This window comes from Nelumbo nucifera, chromosome 1 (assembly GCF_055504915.1).
Source record: "Nelumbo nucifera cultivar China Antique chromosome 1, China Antique-T2T, whole genome shotgun sequence".
NCBI lineage: Eukaryota > Viridiplantae > Streptophyta > Magnoliopsida > Proteales > Nelumbonaceae > Nelumbo > Nelumbo nucifera.
In genome coordinates, this window is record NC_142649.1 from 156,469,657 (window position 1) to 156,493,617 (window position 23,961).

At 37.2% G+C, this 23,961-nt stretch overlaps 2 protein-coding genes across 5 annotated transcripts; one reads left to right on the plus strand and one right to left on the minus strand.

The window, feature by feature from the left end:
* The first annotated feature begins 3,142 nt into the window (after nt 1-3,142).
* LOC104602764 (uncharacterized) lies at nt 3,143-6,394 on the plus strand. Of its 3 annotated transcripts, none has more exons than XR_016080468.1 (4): nt 3,143-3,282; nt 4,388-5,433; nt 5,583-5,775; nt 5,915-6,394. XR_016080468.1 is itself a non-coding variant. In XM_010266564.3 (4 exons), the coding sequence occupies exons 2-4, from the start codon at nt 4,561-4,563 to the stop codon at nt 6,033-6,035; spliced, it is 1,167 nt and encodes a 388-aa protein (XP_010264866.1). In that variant the 5' UTR covers nt 3,143-3,282; nt 4,388-4,560; the 3' UTR covers nt 6,036-6,394. The 3 variants fall into 3 exon arrangements, 2 of the variants coding, with proteins under 2 accessions (XP_010264866.1, XP_010264867.1); XM_010266564.3 differs by having other exon boundaries at nt 5,603-5,775; XM_010266565.3 differs by having other exon boundaries at nt 5,603-5,775; nt 5,929-6,114.
* A 1,651-nt stretch (nt 6,395-8,045) lies between these two features.
* Nucleotides 8,046-21,456, minus strand: LOC104602766 (nuclear transport factor 2-like). 2 transcript variants are annotated; one of them, XM_010266566.3, is made up of 10 exons: nt 21,289-21,456; nt 20,994-21,088; nt 20,728-20,862; nt 14,624-14,930; nt 13,362-13,630; nt 13,056-13,242; nt 10,683-10,804; nt 10,507-10,572; nt 9,577-9,658; nt 8,046-8,668 (listed from the first exon to the last, which is right to left on the minus strand). In XM_010266566.3, the coding sequence occupies exons 2-10, from the start codon at nt 21,018-21,020 to the stop codon at nt 8,442-8,444; spliced, it is 1,422 nt and encodes a 473-aa protein (XP_010264868.1). In that variant the 5' UTR covers nt 21,021-21,088; nt 21,289-21,456; the 3' UTR covers nt 8,046-8,441. The 2 variants fall into 2 exon arrangements, with proteins under 2 accessions (XP_010264868.1, XP_088750983.1); XM_088894857.1 differs by having other exon boundaries at nt 13,362-13,621; nt 21,289-21,425.
* Nucleotides 21,457-23,961: the final 2,505 nt, after the last annotated feature.

The following is a 23,961-nucleotide window of genomic DNA, read 5'->3' on the forward strand; positions in this document are numbered from 1 at the left end:
TGTTCTCCGGGCCGATTTTAAAAACCTTGCTTATTAGTTGTTGAGTTTGAATCATCTACTAAAGAATCCATATTTGGTCCTCACAAAACTGTATTTTTTTATTCATGCAGAGATACTCCCAATCGGCTGTAAAAGGCTATAAAGATGGTATGAGAACAGTTTTGTGAGAATCAAATCCAATTTCCTATGAAAATGGGCAAGCAAAACTAAAAATTGAGAATAAATTGGCTGAATTCATCTGCACTCCTAATGACAACTACAATAGATATTTCCAATACACGTTGAGATGTGCATGTGGGACGCTGATGTGAATTCAAATTGGCCTAACGTAACCCTACAATTCACATTCTTCAATTTGCAAATGATTGACTAATTTATGGACAACTGATCTAGAAAACCCAAGACTGAAAAGAAAAGAAGAGGCCAAAGCAATAGCTGAAACTTTAAATGGCCACAACTTTTAATCCGAAGGTCCATTTTCGACATGTAAATTTACAACCGTCTTGATGAAAACTTTGCACTAACTGGTAAATAGTAATATAATTCAATGGATTCATTTACTATTTTCTATCTCCAAATCTTTCCTATTGGCCTTTAAAAGTAGGTTTTTCTAAAAAGATTTATTTTTTATAGTAAATTTTATATCTTTACCGTTTTAGCACATTTTGAGTCAAAGTTTATTTAAGAAGTCCTGTTTTATTCATTTTTGTAATTTTTCTCTTTCAAGAAAGCTAGGCATTGCCTATAAGTAGCTCAAATTTAATGAATTGTATACAATATCTATTAAGGGTTGTTTGGAAAGACGAAGGTGATTTATCTTTGTCACTCCTTACTCTTCTTCTAGTATGCATATGCCAACAAGCTTCATTTAAAACATGTAATAAAAATTTCAACATTTTGAAGAATTTGAAGAGGCAAGAAATCAATTTTCATAAATCAATACTATTTTATCCAAAATACTTTGCCCCATAAATATTAAAAAAGTCCTAGCAAGAATCATAACAAATTATATATAGACATTGGCTAATAAGCTGAAGTAACAGTAACATATAGTGATATTTTAAAATAATTTATATTCTATCGAATATGAACATTTAGGTGGAATATGAACATTTTCAGAAAACGTTTTTTTTTTCTTTTCCTATTTGAAACCATTTCTGTTGCTGCCAGCCTGCCACATAAGCATTTTTGAATGCCATGTTAATCTAGTATTGCTAGCAACAGTAGAAAAAACAAGAAAACACCAAGAAGGGTGTTGTTTTCTCAGATCACACCATTTCCAATTTCTAAGGTGTGATGTAAGAAAATGTTTTTCGGAAAAATGCATAGCCAAACATCAAGCATTTTCTGAAAAAACGGATTTCAGATATGGCACTGATGTGGAGCCATTTTTGAAGAAACAACATTGGTTCCAAATACCTACTTAGAAGCAAAGATGATTCTTGAGATGGTTTTATTTTTATGGACCATTCAACTATGTTTAGTTTGATAGAAAATTAGACTCATTTCTTTTTTTCTTTTATCAACGGGTATGATTATGGTCTAAGTCTGGTTCCTTCTCAGTCAAATCATTTTATAATGGCTTCTGGTCGAAATCCACCAATTGTTTTCCTAGTAAAACCATTCGGGGTGGAATTGATCCATCAAAAAATAAAATTTTCTCCTAGGCTATGTTTGGTTTGAAGGAAAAGGTAAGGCAGGTAAGAAACCTATATAAGGTTTTTAAAGGTTTCCTCACCTTTTCCTATTTTTTCCTTCAAACCAAACAGCCGAAGAGAAATGACTTACAAGGATATGTTGGTAGGAAAGGCTGTTTGCCTAAATCTTGTCTGTAGGTTGCAGTTGAAAAGAATACAAATTTTGGTTTAATTTGATTTTGGGTTTTACTTTATTTTGCTTCATTCATACTGTAATTAAACAAAATAAGGTAAACTTTGAAATAAGAATAAATCAGAATTTAAACTCAAACGATTTGTATTATCATAATTTTGCATCATTTCAAATAGATTTACATTGCAACCAAACACAACCATTGCAATCAGAATTTAAGAAGGGCGGATTCTATGGTCAGCTATTCTCTTGGTTGCGATTTGGGCTATTTGGGGTGAAAGGAATAGGAATAGGAGGATATTTTATCAAAAACAGTCTCAAGAAGAGGTGAATCAAATTATTGAAAACCTCATAGGATGGTTGATTATTTTCAAGGATGTCTTTTGTAGTCTTCTTTTTTGGCTGTTTGGGGCTTTTAATGGTGTTCATTCCAACATACTTACACACTTTTATTTTCGATTAATACAAACCCTTAAAGCTGTAATACCACATCTTGTTTAGTATAAAATCAGAACCAGAGGGTCAAACCCCATAAAGGAAAGAACAATGTAACAGCTAACAGGTGTACTCTTCTATTAACCTAAATGTCAAAGTACTTCTGGAAACGAAAAATAAATAAATGTCAAAGTACTTCCAGCTTTCTGATATATGAAAATTTCCCTGAAAAAGAGCTTACAGTGAGGGATTTGAACTCCTCCTGCTCAGCAATTCATGCATGTTGGCTGTTGCCTGTACCACACGCTAAGTTCATAGCTTGACAGAGAATTCTCCAGCAGAAACCAATGGAAACCCTAAGCACCACAGAAGACCTAATGATCCATTGAAGAGTATTCATCAGTCAGGCCGCCCTAACAATATCTAACATCCTTCGTCTAGAATATGCAAAACTGGTTAATCTGATTTTCATCACATCTGAGATCCGACCCACCACCTCAGAAAGATCAGAACAAAGCCAACTGGCTAATCTCCTGCCTCAAGTATTGGGCGTGCCAAACTGTTGGCCATGTCACGGCCCAGCAATGAAGGTTGGGGCCCAGTTACATAGTAAAAACCCACAAAGCAAGGCCCAACTGGAGGCTCCACGTTGCAAACCGACATAGCTCATCTTGACACGTTTCCCGTAGAGAGAAATTGACAATGGAGCCTTCTCTCGGATGGCACAAAGCTGGAGGTTCCTCGTAACTTGTCCAAACTCCAGCATTTCGACAACTTGACCAGACTCCAGAGGAAGTTCTGTTTATTATTTTCTTGAGCAGAAAGTTCTCTCCACCGCTGAAAGAACACGTATTCAAGTTCAAGAGAAACACTTTTTTGTCCAACATAAGAAGGGTGTCCCGTACCACCCACCACCTTGTGCTTGTTGTGCTTCTGATCCCTCTCTTTTCATCTCTCTCCACCCGTCTCTGATCTTCAATCTCGATCTCTAGCTATTTGTATACTGTGTGATTACAGGTCAGCTCTTCTATTATCGTTCTTCATTTATGAAAATGTAGATAGATGCCAATTACCAGAAGGAGGTTTTTTTATTTATTAAGTTTTAACCAATACAGTTTCTTGTCCTCTTCGGTCTCCAGATAGGGTCTCACAAGCCATTGATTGATGGGTGATTCTCTGTCTGTATGTATGTATTTTGATATCATGTAGGCAGAGAAGCAGCAACATTTTCCAATTCCATACCCAGTTTGGTGGTTAAATTCTTCCTGAATATGCATGAACAATCGATTTTCTTTCTTCAGAGTGATAGCTTTAATTGTTAGTTAGCCTAATTAACCCTATAAGGGTCTCTGATTATTAGAAGCCTTCATATGTGTTTTGCAGAAATGGAATAGCCTTTGGACCTCTGTCATTCATTTGGCAAATAACTACATGAGCAAAACTCTTGAAAACTTTCTGTGGGTTTTCTTGTTATTGAATAACAATTAGTGTATTTCTATCATAGAATAATGAGGACAAGGTCAGATCACTTAGGCATTGTAGATCAAGGTAATTAATAGATGCTTATAGACCACAAAGATAATGATTTGGATTTTGGGCACAAACCCTTCAGATTAAGCACTTTTGAGAGAAATTATACTAAGCTGAGCCAGCTGACAAAAAATGGTTTGTCAGCAGCAGTAACTTACATTCCATGCCTTCTATTTGCCACGTGTAAAAAGAAACCCCAATTCACAAATCCTTGTCCAAGTGGCCATCCTTGGACCAATCCGGGCCGTCAGACCGTTTCTGACTCCGGCCCAGCTTGACCACAACCTCCTTTCTTTTTCCTTCTATGATTCAGCTCTTGACTGGAGAATTTTCAGGAAGCACATGCATGGTCCACGTAAGCTTTACCCTACCTACGCTCGCACCTTTTGGTATCTTTTCATAAATATTCTTCAGATATTTCCACATAAGACACTCTGTAACTAATCCCATTGTTTTATCCTGTCTCACCTCATCACAGACTGTCCATTATGATTATAACCATATAACGATAAAGATTTGGCTAAAAACCCATGAATCTGATGGTTCAGATTGATAGGCATTTGCACCACCTGAACTCTTGATGTGATTGCAGGAAAAGCCACGTTGATAAGCGGTCCGTATTTGTGTGGTTGGCAGGAAAAAGGGATCTCTGCACTTTGTTTAATCTTTACTGTTCCTTCAATCCTTTCTCCGGAGAATCTCAAGGACCACTTCTCTTCAGAGCTAAGCAAGTAAGCAGAGTGAGAATCCATTAAAGCTTCAGAAATGTTGCTTAGAAGCTCTTCAACCCCAATTCTTGGCTCTCTACTCCCGTCTTTTTCTGAGAGTCCTAACAAAGACTTGGAAAACAACAAGCACCCTTCGAGCTCTGACTACCATCTCAAGAAAATCTCGTTTTCGCACGGTGGGTATCCCAGTTTCAGCTCATTCTCCTGTACCTCATCTCCTATCTCTTACTCTATCATGGGTTTTACCGACTTCGACAAAGGGTCGAACAGCAGTGGCTCAAGCGGCTTCAGAAGGGTCCAGTCGGACGGGAACCTAGCAGGACTGGCCGCGGCTTCCTGCGATATCGACGAGTTCCAGTACTCTAACCTACCGACGAAACCCTCACGGAGACCCAGTATGCCAATGTTGGAGACGATTCCGAGTTTCTCGTTTTATAATTCGAGAGGTAGGAAAGAAGATGAAGACGACGACGACGACAACCAACAAAAAGAGCAAGCAGAGGTTAAAGAACTGGGTGAAGGAGATTGGTTCTTGGAGAGGTCTGTTACGATCGGAGACAGAATTTCTGCTGCCCTGGGAAGCGGCGAGTTCACTTATGAGAAGATTAACAACATGGGTTTGATTGTGGAGGAGGAGGTTGATTTGGGTCTTGCAGCAGAAACAGAGACAGCTAGTCCACCACTCTATCTTGCTAGAGGAATTGGAATTGGTATGTGTGGACTTGGTGGTGGTAGTGGCGGAGGAGGAGGAGGAGGTGGTGGTGGTGGAGGTGGTGGTAGCGGTGGCCAGTCGGACTTTGGTGAAGGCGGCCGAGATGGATCAGACGTGGAGGAGCATTATAAGAAAATGGTTGAGGAAAACCCAAGCAACCCTTTGTTCCTAAGGAATTATGCGCAGTTCCTGCATCAGGTAAGTTCATCCATTCATTCATTTCAGATTCCTTTCCATTTTCATCTTCATCGACAGAGTCCGATTTGTGGACCAAAATAACTGAACTAAGATCAATACTCTGATACAAAAAAATAAAAAAATAAAATAGCGAATAATATGTTGAACAGATTTGTTTGTTGATTACCAGTCCAAGGGAGACCTTCGAGGAGCAGAGGAGTACTACTCGCGAGCTATGCTAGCGGATCCCAGGGACGGTGAAATATTGTCACAGTATGCAAAACTGGTGTGGGAGCTCTATCACGACCATGAAAGAAGTGCAAACTACTTCGAACGGGCAGTTCAAGCATCACCTGAGGATAGGTGTGTGTTGTGTTCCTCTAATCTGTGTCTCTCTGACTCTCTGTGTATATTTATTATCTTACTATTTACTACCAAAGTACCGGTTTGCTGGCATTAAATCAAATGTCTCTGAATTTGGAAAATCTGTGTGTTGATGCAGCCATGTACTTGCAGCCTATGCGAGTTTTCTATGGGAAACAGAGGACAATGAGGGAGAACATGGCTTATCACAGGATCCTGCCGGAGTTTCAGCTTATCATGTGGCATCAGCAAGTGCTTAATGGACAACAGCTAGAAGGAGGGATAATTATCAATTATCAATGTTTCATTTAAATGAAAATCGCATCGCAGTGTTGACAGTGGAATCCATGCCAAAGTTGCTTCTCTACAAGAAGGATCATCTGTAATTTCACTTGGTGTTAATGAATATGAATTATGATATGATCATGAAAACATGATCAAATCCTAAGTGCAATTACTTGAAATAATTCACCATTAGTTACTCTACTGCTTATGAAAGCGTGCTAGATCAGTGATCTGGTTGATGTTGGATCTTTACCAACTTGTATCTTACAAGAAGAATGTATAAAAGTTTATTGGGAAGCCAATAATAAAATTGTTCTGTACTGAATTTTTTAAATTAGCTATATTGCCAGTTGCCCTATAAACCCCAAACGTTACAGCATTGAAATGAATTATCGGTGCAAAATTTGCGAGAAAGTGGTTATGATTTATGCCTATGAATCAAATAGCATGCGACCTTCCATCAGTTAACTCAGTTCAATCCAAATAGTAGGTTGGCTATGAGCCAATTTTATTTCAGTCAATTCTTTCATAAAAAAAAAAAAAAAAAGATATTTATGAAACATTGATAAATTTATCAACCCAGTCGGAAATTCCAGTGTTTTCAATCCGCCATTGACCTAGCCGATTTAACCATTCAAACCATGCTTTTCAAAATCAGACCGAACAGTCGGACCAAAAAAACCAAGAACCAGTCAGCTGACCGATTCTAGTTTTCCTCAAAACCGGATTTTTCATAAAAACCGTTGATTTTGGTCAGTAAACCACTGACCCGGGCAGTTAATCATTCGAACGGTTTTTAGAACACTGGTCTCTCATTAGACCTGTAAACTGAAGACCCCGAGGCAAAAACAGTCCGGCCTCCGGAATGGTTTTTAGAACACTGGTCGTAACTGTATACCCACTCATGCATATGGACAAAATTTCTCACGCGGGATGTAAGAATTTCCCCGCTACACACTAAGAGTAAAATTCGAGTATGATATCAAAAGAACATAATACCTGAAAAACTTCTGACCAGAGTGGGTTTTCATTGGTCAAAACTCTTGCATGAACTTTGAATTAGTGTTAATGATGCACTTGCGAAACTTACATGAATTTTTCAAATACATTACCATACCATGTATCCTGAAATTGATTTCTGAAAATTCATTACACAATGAACCGTTACTATAAACTTGCTAAATGTTTGGACAGTTTGTTTGGAACGGTGGACGTTTATTGGCTAAACATTTTGTGTTTGATTTATTTGAAAAACCGAGAAAAGTAATGATAAACCCGTTTATTAACACTTAGGCATCATTAGACGCCACCAAAGTTCAAAAAATTAACACATATAGACCAATACGTATCATTCCGAAACCCCTCCGATACACCCCTACAGTGAGTGTATCAGAGGTCTGACTAATTCGGGGGGTAGAGGAGACCTAAACCAGCCCCCTGAACCGATTGCGAAAAAAATAAAATAAAATAAAGCTACCAAAATGTGTATCGGTTCGCTTGATACGCCCCTACCGGCGTATCGGGCATATCGATATTTTGAACTTTAGATTTCACATCAGCAAAACAGTAAATAAACGCCTATCCATTAGGGGAAGCACTAAAATGAAATTTCCTCCAACGGTAGACACATACAAACCGAAAGTCTACTTTTACAAAGTCCCATATGTACATATTCACATAATGAGAGAAATGCTAAAATGACACCTATGTGACAGCGTTTATTCAATAAATACCCACGGTTACAAATACATGCAAAACAATTCCAATACCTAATTGTGTAAGAAGGTTATAAAAAGCCACTACTACTAAATAGTGGTATAATGCAACTCTCACATGCCCCAAATTCAGGATAGGTTTCTGTTGCTGCAGCCAAAGTTTTAAACATACCAAAAAAATGCCACAAATGGCTCAGAAGAAAACCTCATCAACATAGCCCCCTTTCAATGCCACAAAAGCAAGCTCAACCGAAGCCTAACCAACTATTTAGCTTGGAGAACCATCCATAATCCGCTGACTTTATATTAATAATATTTTCCCGCATAAAAAGACAAAAAAAGAAAAACAAAAATCCAAAATCCAAAATCCAAAATGTGTCTCTAACTGATTATGAGAACACGAATATCCAAAGCTAACAAGCAACTACCCAATAACCCAACGACGACACAAAACTATTACTCAATTCTTGTAAAAATCATTTTCTCTTAAATCAGAAGTTAAAATAAGAAAATCATATAACAAGAATAGAAAGGATAAAATATGATGATGCCCACACCCCAAAAAAACAGGGGTGCTTCTTACCCAACACCCCAAAATAAGGAAATGCACCTGAATTGAAGATTAACTAAACTAAAAAGTTACATCTCTCTCCCTGTGTTAGAAGCCTAGAATGTGACCTCTGACGGGTTCTGCCCATTTCTTGATACTTGATTTCCCAAGATTCCTCTGTCTTGTCGTGCACCTCGCTGATAGAAACCATTACCCCTTGGTTTGCTGTTGTAGTCCCCCCTCTCACCACCATCCTGGCTGCTTCCCCTGCCAAAACCCCGACCGCCAAAACGCCCCCTTGGAGCATCTCTCTGATAGCTGCCCCTGCCTCTACTACTCCTCCCTACTCAAAAGAAATCACAAAATCAGCAGAAAGCTTTTGGACAGGGAGAACAAGAATTATTCAGTAAAGTGCATTGCAAACACAGAGATAAATTTGTTGATGGGGAAATTTTGAACCAATTGTTTAATGAAACAAGCATAACATTCAGTGCATCTCCAAATTGACAATCAGTGATAATTTGATCATATGCAGAACTAATCCAAGCTACCCCTGGCTGGTAATATTGTAGGTCACTATGCCTATTGACGTACTATCTTACCAAAGGCCGAGTGTAAATTTCAGTTTACTTTTGCCTCAGATTTGACTTTGTTTTATTTGTTTTTGAGAACTGAGATACAAAATAGAAAGTTAAACGATGTGGTAACTCCACATGTAAAAGAGAACTGATAATAGGAGGAAGGTGGAGCAAATTTTCCATCAGTTTTTGGAATGCAAACTTTGCACTGCCAGTGTGTAAATGAGACAAAAGTACAAGTTACAAAAAGATACACAACTGAACCAGGTACTAAATTTGTTTCTGGTTCAGATTAGCACTGCAAACGAGCGCCAAAGGAGCAGCAGGTAGGGGCTCAAACAGATGGAAAGGGACATTAATCAACCCCAACATTATTATTCGGGCTCAAACACATGACCAAGGATGACATTAACTAAATCCCATGCAAGGCCAATTTCAAGGCCTTTAAGGAGCTGCATCTATCAATAACTGATAAAGAGTACAGCAACTCACTGTATCTCCCTTTCTGGTTCAGATTAAAGAATGCATTGTGAACAAAGAAACAATGCAAAGAGAAAGAAAGAACCAAAAGCTGGAAGACAATAGATGAAAATATAAGAATGGTCAATCTAGATGCTTGGAAATTTATGTTTCATAATTGTCATTTATAATCAGGAAAGAATTGGGCACGTACTTCCCCCTACAGTTCCACCAGGACCATTTGCTCTCCGCTCCTCAATGTGCACTTGCCGCCCACTCAATTGTATTGGAGATGCCTATAGATGATTAAAGAAACAATCAGAAAAACATAGATAAATCTAGAACTCAACGAGTCATCATGTAAAAAATCTCCACTGTGGAAGGTGCAAACATATAAAAGACTTGTTTGATAAGCAACGGCTAGAAAAACTAAAATTGATCATCCAAACGTTGTCCCAACTATATGGGGTCAACACGAATCCTGTTTTGCCATTCCATTCTATTTAGTGCCAAAATTGATGCTACCAAAAATTAAGAACTCGGAGTTTGAGAACAAATTAGAATTCTAGGGAGGCAACAAGAGCATTTAAAGGTAGGTAGGCCAATATGATGGGGCAGAAAGCTTTATAGATCATAAATAACACAAAAAAAATAATAAATATGTTCTACAAAGTAAATAAAGAGCAAAAAAGGAAAAATATAATTCGGAATTCTGTGCAAAATTAAATTCTAGCAAAAATCAGGTGTTTGGTTTGGGTACTAAAAATGGATGCTAGAATCATCCAACTCTAGCATATATAGCCTGACAACAGAATCCGTCTATGGCCTGATTCTAAAATTATGAAAAAAGATTTTGGCAAAATTCATCTGAATGACCTGGAAACTCCCAATATTAAATTTTAAGCTCTAAATGGCTCTACAATCCAATCACATTCCAGTATGCAATTCAAATGCCCCACCACAGACACAAAGGCCAAGAGCAATCTCAGGTAGTCAGTTATCTCTTTTTTGATCTTCTCTCCTTCACCTCAGGCTATTCAGTCACTGACTTTCAGAAACAAGGAAGCTATTTGCCAACAATTGAAACTCCTACAGTAAACTTTAAGAACAAAAGAGAGAAGAAATTCATACTGAAACTTCAAACCTGAATTGCATTTTGAACACCAATGGCATCTTCAAATTCAACAAAAGCATAGCAAATGCCAACATCCTGTACATTCAATGGGAAGCGTTTAGATGGTAAATCTTAGTTTATCTTCTCTCAGTGTACACATGACAGTATTCAATAAAAAGGTCACAAGGTTAGCAAGTAATACAAACCTTCCGATGCCTGATGACCACACCTTCAGGCTTGATTCTACCAAAGTTTTTAAACTCCTGCTCAATATCAGAAACAGAAACAGTAGGGGGCAAGTTTCTCACATACACAGATCTTGATTCACCTGAGAATTTTCTTGATAGACGAACAAGAATCAATACGATGTTCTGTTCTCAACACGAGTAAATATAACTGTTATTTGAAAATAACAAACAAACAAATATGAACTTCTAAAAGACAATCATTCCTGAACGAAGTATAGAAACCAAGTTCCATGAAAAAGCATATATACAAGGAGAAAAAACTAATGTGATGTTCTACAACATGAACAGTCTTGTATTTATCTGTCTGTTTTTGAAACCACCACATCAGCAAAAAAATTGAAAAACATTCTTGAACCATTTTTTATTTTGAGAAACAAAAACAAGATGTTTTTGAAACCATCAACATGATGGTTTAAAAACAAAAACAAAATTAAGAGTGCAGATATTATATGGTTTATGAAACATGATAATGGATCATCAGATGAAAACATGTTTTTCAAGCCAGAAATTCAAGTAGACATTTTTTGTTTCAATTTTGGGGGAAAAACACATATATGACTAAGACCATGTTTTCGAACCAGGTGCTTTTGATTTGTTTTTGGAACTACAACAAAAATGACAAATCACACAGGAGAACACTCCTTACCAGAATAGCCAACTCAACTCACAAAAGCCCCGTCCCAACCACGGGATTGGGTTCATGACTCCAATACTGCGACCCCACCTGTCCCAAGTCCCAATTGCCTTTTTATTTTTTGATAAGACTCTTTCCAATCATATCGGATCGCCTCAAACCAGTTTGTTTTACTTCAGCCAGTTTCTTTTCTGGCCAACTCCTCTAGACACTTTAACTTGCAAAGATCACTTTTTAATGGATGGAGCTGTAGCTGGTCCACATGATCAAACCAACTTAATCTATGTTCATTTTACCACCTATTAGGGCTACTCTAAATGAATGTGTTCATTTCAAATCCTATAATATCTCTTTTTACCATTCATCCATCTCAGTATTTACATCTCTGCCACACATTACGGAATACAGGCATGGTTCTTGACTGCCCAACACACTGCTCTAAAATAGGATAACCAACTTCCAAAACTCTAAACAGCTTAACACTCTATATTTAAAGCATTGCTTAGGCATTAACAAGGAGACCACCAATGTGTTTCAGAGGCTCCTCACCTAGGCAACCAATTAGGGCAGTAAAATTGATATTAACATCTTAGTAGGGTTAATAACTAATTATGTCCAAATTGTATATTGATAATGAATGTATTTAAACCACTTTGAGTTGACAGAAGTGCATGTAAAGCCAAAAATTATGGATTCCATTCTCTCTGCCTATGTGTTTTTTCCTTTAAACCAAGGAGGCTATTCAAAAACCTTGTCATATGTTTTTGAAAGTCCAAGTGTATGCATGCCTTAACCATGCACTAATTTAATTTGTGGTTTAAAAGTTCACAAATAACATGTAACCACATTCTTTTTATGAGCACTAACATGTAACTACATAATATCCATGTGTTATACAATATATATTTAAAAATGTATTTTTTTTGCGTTTTTCTTGCCTAGGAAACAAGCTTGCCTTGACAGGCCAAAACACCTAGGCTGCTAGGCTTTGCCTAGCCACCATTACTACACAACAATAATAAAAAGTCTGGTTGCAAACTTTCTAGACCTTAATAAACCACATGAAATGGTAGGTCGGATTGGCTTACTCTGACCACAATTACTACACAATAATAAAAAGTTTGGTTGCAAAACTTTCTAGACCTTAATAAACCATATGAAATGGTAGGTCAGGATTGGCTTACTCTGAGTAGTGATCATAAATAATTCAATAAATCCCTTGATTGTAACTCATCATAAATAAAGTAAATAAATAAACCACTTGAAATACAAACTACCACAATACAGTTTGCCCTTAAAGCTGTGTTTGGCTTGATAGAAAATAAGAGAGAAACAAGAAATTGCAGGAAGTTTTTCTTTACGGAGTTCACAAAATTCCTTAAGAACTTTCCCTCAACTTTATGTTTCTCCTTTATTTTCTTCCAAACCAAAGATAGCCTAAAAGAACACATTTCATAGATTAGTTATGATACAAACACTAGATATAGGGAAAGGAGGGTAATGGTGTACAGTTTCAATACTTGCTAAATGAGGCAACACTAACTCTCACATTTTAGATACAAGACACTTCCTAACAAGTTTAAATGAAAAATAAAATTCAGTTGTTTCCAAAAAAATACTATAGTCATTTAGGACTTATCAAGTCTTTCAACCATGCTACCAAATAAGCAAAGCATTCAATGGGCAGGATATCTAACCTTCTTCCAACATTGTAACTTCTTCTGCCACCTCTGCAACAGATTTTTCAGGAACAATAGATGATGCAGTACATGACTGCTGAGGAGTAGGCTGTGGTGTATGAAGCCGCTCTGTAGGTTGTGTGCTCTTGTTCACAGATGGCTGAGGAGCAATAGATGATGCAGATTGCCCTCTAGCAACCCGTAGCTTCCCAAGAACAATATTTGAGCATCAAAATGTTAAAACCAAATGCCAAGGGAGGAAAGTAATTCTAAAAAACTACACAGACTCATAATTTAAGTAGCAGTGGTAAAAATGGTGCATACAATAGAAGCATAAGTTTGCTTAGGGGGTTCTCCAACAGGTTCCTCAACAGGAGCAGTAGGAGGTTCTCGCACAGGGTTCATTGTACCCTGAAAAGCAGTTGGCTCTTCTACTACAGGAGTTTCCTCTTCTCGGTTTTCTGCCCCCAATACTTGTTGCTGCTGTTCCTCTTCGATATTATAATTGTCTGTGGGTTCATTTTCTTCCACATGAGCTGATGACACAAATTCTATGGCCTGAATTTCATCCCCCAACATGTAGTCTGAAACAGCTGAAGAGATTTTCACCATAGTCACAAAATCAATGCAAAGTAATTACAAAATGATGTATATACCATATAGTATAATGGCAAAATTTCAGAAATAAGAATTAGATTGCACAGTAGTTAAGTACACCTAAACGCATTTTTCAACTTTATATACTATAGTACAATGGCAAATCATTTGGAGCCATTTGATAACAGCTCAAGTGGCTGAACTAAATGACATGTTGAATTGATTAATATACCACTAAATATATTATTATATCATACTATACCCCCAAGTATATTATTATATGACTACTTTATCCACCTAAAAGGCAAAACAATGTCGTTAAATTTAGCATCTAGAGCTGTTATCAACCAGAACCAAAGTCATAATAACAAGAACCACTCTGATTTGTAAACTCTATGAGAAATATAAAAGCACAAAATTACAGGACAGGGGTCTTTCAGAGAAGGCCTCCAAGCAGGGAGATCATAACCTAGAAATCCTATGTGGCAGACTAGATAGCAGCCTAAAAGTTCTACATATTTACAACATCACACTCTCTTCATGTAACAAGTTTCATCCTATTGGCCCACCACCACTTGGAAAACAAAACTCTGTCGCTTCTAGACAAATTTTCAAATAAAATGTTCAAATTTACAAAAACTGGATCTATTATAAAGAGTGCAATAGAAAGGAAAATATAGAAAATATGGATGGCACTAAACATATAACCACTCTGGAGTGCTCCCAAGTCCCATCTAATTGACAGTTTAGATTTGCACAACTCTGTGTAGCTTTTTGAGAGGAGAACACATGTCAAATTGATATAGACAAACCATATTGCTAAAGCATGCACAGATCATATGGCTCCATGTATTTATGGTCAACCATAGACATCATTATATTCTAAAGCTCAGTCACAACTGTTGACATTTTCACCACACCCCTTCTCAAAAGCTCCATCTATAGCTATCTAAAAGAATCATAATTCTAGGAATTTACACATATAGTACCTGGCTCAGGATGGGAAGTAGATACATTTGCTGTGGATTCAAAATTATCCTGTGCTAATAGAGCTTCTGGATGCTGGTGGACCAGTTCCTCATCAAGGAAGTGAAAGATATCATTGAGGACAAAGTACCCTTTCTCCTGAGGAGCAAGGAAAAAAGTCTGCACAAATTTCCTCTTGCCTTTAAAATCCTTACTTTGCACCAAGCCTGAGACCATCACAATAACACCTCCATTCCAAGAATCCAGAGAATGTGCTGTCTTAATCTCAATTCCAGTAAAATGAAGTGACATGATAAGTGAATGGATTTGCTGCAAAAACAAAGAAGGATTCCAAAACTTTATTAATTGTCCATGCAATATAAGTAATACAGTTGAGAAAGTTTGGACTCTTGACACCACCATTTGATCCTTCTTATCATAAGAAATCTAGAAAAAGGGAAAAAAAAATCCTAGAAGGGGTGAATAAAATTGGAAAATTGAAGAATATACAGATCATCATCATATGCAACATCTTTGAAGACATCCTAACAGTACAGAACATATACAAACAAAACTAAAAATGAAACGAAAACGAATCTTTTCCTGCTTACCAAAAATAACCTGATGCCATAATCTTGCTAAAAGCTGTTGAAGGCATCTATAAATCTACTTACTTGGAGATATTATGGAAAATGTTTGCTGTCTACACCGATCAGCATATACTGCCCAGAATGGCTCTCCACACAACACATTAGCATAGAATCCACTATTTACAGTAATTAGTAATAGAAGAAAAAAACAAAGAGTTTAAAAGAAAGAAACTATATTTTTAAAAAAATTCCTTTTCATTTAAGGGTGGTAAGATAAAGATCTACAGTATTGGTTTCCGTATGGGAAACAGGATTTCAATGTTTTTGGGACCAAATTGAAGCAAACCATCTTGAGGTGGCCTTTACAAGCCATGTTTGCTGAAGATGGGCAACCTGTCCATGCCTCTCTCTTCAGAGTCCTTATCATAAAAATATGTGTAAGCCTTCAGCAGTCTGCATAATTGAGTTTCCATCACTTAAGAGCCACTTCTGCTCTTAATCAATTTATCAAACTGCACTCATTCATTGAGCTACATCCTTCATATCATACCCTTCAAAAAATGTGCAAATTAGACTCTCCAAGGCAATCATGCTAGCCTTCAAGGGTGGTGAACTTATCAGTGTCAGTTGCAAATATGTCTTCCTGGAATAATGGTAAGAAGGCCCTATCCCCAGCCCTTCTGTGGTCTTAGGATTGATCACCCTTTGCTCTATCCATTTCTGGAACCTTCCTCTTCCTATCTCTCCTTTCTCTCCTCACTCTCTTGAAGTAGTGAATAAAATAAGAGAAGTCATTTCTTTTCGTTTTGTTTTCTTTTAACTTACTGGGATTAGGTGAAGTGAGGGGCAGAATTATGGGTTAGGTTGATGTTTGTGGGATTGAGTAAATAAAAAAGGCATGTCATTATTCGTTTTCAGGTCAACATGATGATATAATAAATACATCCTTTTTTTGTCTATTATAATAAATACATCCTTTGTTTATTCACTTTGGTGAACTAAATTCTTCACTTTTTCTTTAAGAATTAAGAGCACATTACAACTAACAACAAATCAAAATGATATTAACCAAAACTATGAATTTTCCACACACTTGAGAAAAACACTTGTGAGATACCCAGCAGCAACTTGTTATATGATTGTAAGAGAGTCAAGAAAGACCAGAGGTGAGAGATAATAGATAATATCAAGTGGGTTAGGAGTTCTAAATAAAAACTATTTTTGTTTTTTCACATATTTTTAAGATTTAACATTTTTTATTTGAACTCTTTGTTTTTCTCTTCTATTAAAGAGGGATCATTCTACTAATGTACTACACGGAGAGCCATTCTGGTCAGTGTAGGCTGACTAGTGTGGGCAGAAAAACCTTCCTTTAGATTTAATAATCTTATTTATAAGGAGAGGTTCATTGTTGTGTGGTATCATCAACAGATGACAACTTTTTCCCTAATTAATGAGCATTAATGCCAGTTGAATGCTGAATCTGATCATAAGAACAGGATAAATTTTTAACATGAAATGGATAACTAAGATTTGAATATATAATTCACCACTTGATTATCAGATATATATATATATAATTCACCAATTAGCAGATTGATCAACTCAGCTGCAACCATTATATCCACAACATCCACACAAAAGAATTGTCAGCAAACATGATATTCAAAATATCCAAACAAAAGGATTATCAATTGCTTTACAATCAAGTACTAAAAATGCTTTATAATCAGTGGCATAAAGTTCCTTACATATACTATACAGTAAAAGGTTTTCATATATCCCAAATTCCCAATATACGAAGTCATTGGAAGGATAGCTCCAAAAAGGGGTGATAAAATAAGAGAAAGTAGGCTAAGATGGCTTGGTAACGTGCATAGAAAGACCATCAACAGCACCCATAAGAAGTGATCTGTTCCCTGTTGAAGGGGCTAGAATCACTAGGGATGACCAAAAAGGTCATGGACCAAACTAGTAACAAATGATTGAAGCATTCATAATCTAACAATGGATATGGTATTTAAACAGAATGGAATGACAAAACAGGATTCATGTAACCAACCAAATAACACCTGAGTCAAATAAATCCACAATTTAGATCATGATGAGATAATAATATAGCCACATTTAATGTTATGTGTAATAGCCACTCACCACTGTTATGTTTTGTTTAGTAATGAGATAGCATAGCTATAAAGATAGAGTTCTAATCTAATGAAATTCTTATTGTTTCCTAGAGAATTAAACCTAGTTCTAACTTCTAATTTAGGTTTCTGATGAGAAAGATGTGACTGTACTTAGCATTAGGTAAATGTGTACATTATATACTAAGGAAATATAGAAAAATTATAAATATATGAAAACAATAGAAAAACAAAAGGTCACATTGTTTACTAAACAAATTTCAGGTATATATTTGCCTTTTAGTGGTATTAAAAAGAATGTCATTTTAATAAAAAATAAAAATTATTTGGTGTTTTTATGCACAAAAGACCAAAATTTTTTTGTCCCATGCCACTTCTACTGAACACAAGCGGGTAAGTGGTACAAGGCAAAGAAAGAAGAGAAAAAGTACAAAAGGCCCAATAAAGAACACCCCAATCAATTGTCCCATTAATGACACCTACATGGTCGAATTTGAGACCTTAAATGGTATTGAAGCGTTCAGGCCCCTTGTGCAGGTGCTGACCAATGGAAGCGCTGAAACACCAGGTGCCCTAAATGCCATTGATGTTTTCAGCATGCCAAAAGGATTTAAATGCCCAAATCGTTTTTGCTGGTGCAGCTGGTAATATAGAGCAAGGAGAAGGAGGCATGTGTGGGGACACGAGGAGGCTTGAGAAAGGCCCAAGTAGACAGGTGTTTGAGCTATATAAAAGGAGTGGTGATGTGAGGTGAACCGATTTAAGTGAGTCGAAATAGGAAAACTGTTTGGCCAGGTTAGGTCAGAGGGCACATGATCCCCTAAAATGTTGTGTGAATGGGTTGAGAGAGCTTACAAATGGTGGTTCCGATATATCATTGGCTCATTCAGCCGCTCCTCAACATATAGGATTTGTAAAAGCCTTCCATCTCCACCACAACCGTCACTGGATTTCAACTAGACTGGACTTGTGAATACAAATCTATTGGATAGAAGATCCAAGAGTGAAGGCATGGTCGGCAATCTAGCAAGGTCACTCAAAAAGTTCTAAAGGTTCTGAAATCCAAAAGCAATGCTTAAGTAAAGGTTTTAGGATTCTACAAAGGGGTGGCTTATGATGAGGATTGCAAGGAAAAAAGGCATGGGTTTTAAGAAATCTTTAGAAGGAAAACCTTCACAGGTGGAAAGGATAAAAAGGAAAAGAGGGAATTTCTTCTCAAGGTCAAAATAAGGAGTATTTAGCAGCAGATTCTTCTGTGCATGAGGGTGCAACTATAGTGTTGGTTAGAGATGAGGAGCCGATTTACAATATGATGAAGATAGATAACAAAGTTCAAGTGGAATCTAGTAATTTCATCCCTCAAGGAAATTTACAATAAAACAGTGCTGAAAGGAAGTTGAGGTTTAAGTGTTCTGAAGATTATCCAAAGGAGGCTTTCGTGATTGGTGGGGTGGGAGATAAAGTTGAGGATGGAGCAAGGAAATAATCAGGGATATATACTCTGGCAGGGGATTTAAAAATTTGGTTTAAGGGCGATAAGGAACTAGAAATTAAAATGCACAAGAAAAAAAAAGTACAGAACCTAACCATTAACAAATGGGGGAGAGAGAATATTAAGATGGAAACAGTGAGGGTAGATTTGATGAAGATAATTTCAGTGAGTCTTCGGAAGAAGATGTGGCCATTAATGAAAACAATGAAGTTGAAAACTCAATCAACTTGGAAACAATGGTGAATACAGAGGTGGATGTGAGTAAACCTTTAGGAGTTCTTCATTGGAGGGCAGGAAATTGCTAGAAAATCTTTTGAGGAATTGGAAGGAAAATTCAGCAGACCTTTAAAGAAATGATAGATTGTTAGCATGGATTCTAAGGGGGACTGCTGTACTGCAAAGGGTGTTGATGCTCAAAATAGACAGAATTCATCTGAAGCTGAGGGTAATGGAAAAGGTGGTGAGGTTGTAGAAGATCAATTTTTTAGAAGAATGCAATTTTGGGGTGGGAACGGATTAATGCTAGGCTGCTAGCTCAATGAAATCTAAGGTTGAGATAATTTCAAATGCAATGAGACGACTCAAAAATCAGAGAAACCATCAACCTGTTCAGGTGTCAAAGGTGTTTGCCTGGATGATGATGGGGTCATTTGAGGTTTGGCCCACTAAGAAGGTGAACAAAAGAAATAAAGTTAGCAAGAGAAGTAAAGAGGCTTGGGTGCAAGATGATGATTGAATGGGTAATTTTAGGGAGGCTGATAGAAATAGTGTAGGTGTGTATGGGCTAGTTCTTGTTAGTTGGGAGGGGGGGGATACGGGAGGGAATTATGGCTTTCTTTCTTGTGGATGATGCCTCCTTAATAAATTTTCTTTTTTACTTAATATCAAAAAATACTAAATGCCTTAAAGATCTTGGCTACAAGTAAAATGAGTGTGCAAATAAAAGCCTATATAGAAATTTCTATGTAATACAATATGAAAAGTATGCCACAACTGCAGCACTAAAATTTACTCTGTGGTAAATTATTTGGTGCTTTTTTATGCCCAAAAGACCTAAGTTTTTCTTTGTCCCATGTCACTTGTACTGAACAAAAACGGATAAATTGCACAAGGCAAACAAGGGAAAAAAAAAGCACAGAAGGCCCAATCAAAAAGAAGGTTCCGACCAATTGTCCCATTAATGAGACCTAAATAGTTAAATTCAAGACCTTAAGACCTTGGCTACAAGTAAATTGAATGTGCAAATACAAAGCCTCTATAGAAATTTTTATGTAATTCAATATGAAGAGCATGACACAACCACAGCACTGAAATTTACTCCATGGTAACAACCCTGATACGCATTAGCTCTTGGGAACTCGTACAAGATAATTAATCATCCAATCCAATTTCAATGTCAATGCCAAGTAACGTGTGAGTGAGACAAAAAGAGGCCATTATCCAATGTTAGTACCAACTACCTGGGATCTCGGGAAGGATGAACACAAACCTAACGGTCCTAACCTTGGTAATTTTTGCACAAATTGGCCGCTCTCAGACACAAACCAACATTCTCACACTTGCCATCCCATGATTTAACCATTACACCAAGCAAATGAGCCCTTACAGAATACTAGACATTGTCATATGGACGTGTAAGTAGACATCTGATAATTATTAAATAACTGCCATTCAGATCCATGGGAAACAACACCAACAGCACTTTTTTCCAATAGACTAGACTAACAGAATTACAAGTTTATTGATAACAGCAAAACTAGAGCGATAAAAACAATATTTCTAGGCACGAATCGTAGTTCCCAATTATTCTAGGCGTGAAAATTATCCAGTTAAAGGTGATTCAAAGAGTTCATGGCGAATAGAAACAAGACTTTGAAAAAAGCAAATTTCGCGAATACTACCAGCATTGCCGAGGCTGACTCGGTCCTATTCCCATCAACGCGAAGCATTGTACTCAAATCTGTATAGAACTGATGAACAAAATCTGGTTGTTGTTGGATAACCTGATAGTACTGCCCAACAAAGTACGAACCAACCTGCAACAACAGACATTGAATGATTAGCCGCCAATAAAAGGGAGGGGGACAGCACAGGAAAAAAAAAGATCTTTTTTGATAGATGAATAAAAAAAGATTTTGTTATTAGCTATCCATTGAATCACAATCACCTGAACAGCAGTTACCGGAGTCGCCATTATCACTCTCTAGAAAAGCATGCAGCGAGAAAAGATCTCAAAACCCTAGATCACCGCAATGCCCCAATCTGAAAAAAAAAAAAACAAATCCCATGCGATGATTGAAACTTAACAAGAAATTAAAAAATGTAAGTGTCCGTCTTCTGCAATCAACAACAAAGTTTGCTACTATTGTGTTATGAAAAAGAAAATCAAAATTTATCGGATTACAGAGATTGTTAGAGAGAGAAATAGAGAAATCTAGAGGTAGAAAAAGGGAAAGGGAAACCTTAGGATTAGATTTGCAACGATCTGTATGGTTGAGTTGCACTCGCTTGTTTCACTCTGGCTCCACTCTTTGTATTTGTATGTGTTTGTTGTGTATAACGGGGGCCGCACTTCTAATACTAATAGGAAACGGCTGAGATCGGCTTCAGTCAGTGCAAGGCGCTGGGGGCTTCACGTGTGTTAACAGTACTACACTATTAAGTTATTTTTTTAAGCTGTCACAAATGACGACATTTATTAGCGTAGGTGCCATGGCGCCTAATTATCATAAACAGCAGCAATTATTGCATTTGCAGTAAACATAAACATAAACATAAGCACATACTTTAAAAATGCCACTGGTCTATTAAGTGTTAATTCAGATTACCTAAATGCGATGGCTGTGAAGCAGGCTGCGTTACCCAATCATAACACTCCACATCAGCCATAGATGTCAAGTAAAGAGATTGAATGGTTGCGGGTCCACGTGGGGCATGATCATTGATTGTACAGACCTATAAACACTAAAGAGCCATTGCAATCAGCCGACCCTAAGCTTGGTTTGGTCTAGACGGTTGGACCGGTTGACCATAAGCTTGATGCAAAGTACTTTATTTAAGCAACTTTATAAATTTTTATATTTTTTGTATTGTATTTATTTTTATTTCATTTTTTTAATTTATGATGATATCATGAATTTACCCATTCGATTCAGAGGTTGAACCACTCATGACTGTTCAGAGGTTGAACCCACAAAAAAAAAGCAATGCCAGGTGGAAATTTATTATTTAAAATACTAAAACTTGCCAATTGAAGGGAAATCGGCTTCAGTCGGTGTAAGCTCCGTTTGAACACCGTTCAAATAGTATTTACACCCTTACGTTGGGAATAGACCTCTTCATGGGCCAAGTGGCCCGACGGGCTTGAACTCGGGCCAAAAAGCCCAATCCGCAATAAATTCGAGCTGGGCTCGAGTTTTGTCAAAATAGCCCGGCCTGAGCTCGGCCCAGCCCGACCTAAAATTAGACTTAAAATGGGTTATGTGATTATGTCCATTTGAATAATTTTTTTTATTTAAGAATGTAAAACTATGTTTTAAAACGTAATAGAAAGGGAAAAAAACCATCTTGTAGGCCCATTGTTCATTTAAATAGGAAAAAAAAACATCTAAATTTTTAATTCTAATTTGAATAGAGAAAATTGTAATTTTTTTTATTAGGTCGGGCTTCGGGTTTTTTATCAGGGCCGGGCTCAGGCCCAAGCTATAGGTCCATTGGTCGGGCCGAGCTCGAGCTCGGGCCTAACGTATTTCCATTAATGATGAGTAAAGCTCGGCCCGAACCCAGCTTGACCCGGCCCATGAACAGGTCTAGTTGGAAATATCTCCATAATTCTATACTTTATTTCATGAGGAGATATTCCCAATACAAGATTATAATGACTGTTCGAATAGGGCTTGCATTGACTGAATCCGGTTTCAATTAGAGGATGCTTGCATGTTTCATCCCGTGATTCAATCAGTCAAAAAGGTCAATAACTTTGTAAATGTAAAAAGTAAAAAAAAAATGACTTAAATACCTATTGTTTGCAAAATGACTTAAATACCCCCAAGTTTTTTAAAGATTGAAGCGTCTATTCTATATACCAATCTACCCTTCATTATTCTTCAAATTTTCAAATAGGACCTTCATAACAATTATGGTGATGGTGAGCTAGAGAAGGATGGAGGACTATTTGGTGAATTGTGTTGCATAACGTTGGGGTCGAAAGGAACGAAGGTGTTTGGATTAGCTGAAGCGATCAATAGGAGGCTGCTCTTAAGCTCTGCTTCTATCAAGCTTCACATGTCATCCTACAGTGATGTAGGTATACTTGGCAAGCCTTGAATTGTGCCACATGGTAATCGGCTAAATTAAATCCTGGCCGCACATCACCAACTATTGCCTCCAATCACTCAAAGGCAAAGTCAGATGTAAAAGGGGGTAATCATCTCAAGGTAAAGGCACTTACTTTCTGGCATTCAGAATCATAATCCTTAGCTATTAAGGACTAAGTTCTTAGCTAATTTGACTATTGGAGTCTCCGCCCCTAGGATAACACCCGGGGCCTCTCACGTGCACTCTTTTCCTATTTACAAGTCGAACCCTTCGGCCTCATACACCAGTAAAGTTTCCTTATTGCCCTTAGCCCCATCTTTGGCAGCAACACTCACCATTGAGGTTAAGCCCAATTTTGCTTTTGAAATGACAGACTAGAGGGATCAGGATGATTGGTTTGCCTGTAAAATGTAGAAATTAATGCTGAGATGCTAAATTCTAGGCCTCTTAAATATATAAGGTGATATTGCAAAACATAAAACATTAAAAGAGATACTAGTTATCACGCTCTTCTAACTGTAAGATCATTGATGGAAAGTCTTCTAATTAGCTCAACAAATTGTGACTTGTGAGTTAGTAATGATACTAAGGTTGCGTTTAGTTGTTGTGTAATTTTATTTGCATTAGTACTGATGAATCGATTTTTATTGATGTATCAATTTTTTGTGCTAAGTACCACGTCATTTGGTCTGCTTCCAAGTGGCCGATGACTCAGGCCGAAGTGGAGAACTTTGGCTGGATGAGATGGGCAGGCTAGGTGGCGAGCTGACTATAGTGTCGAGCTGCCTATGAGGTGTCGAGCTGCCTGTGAGGTGCCG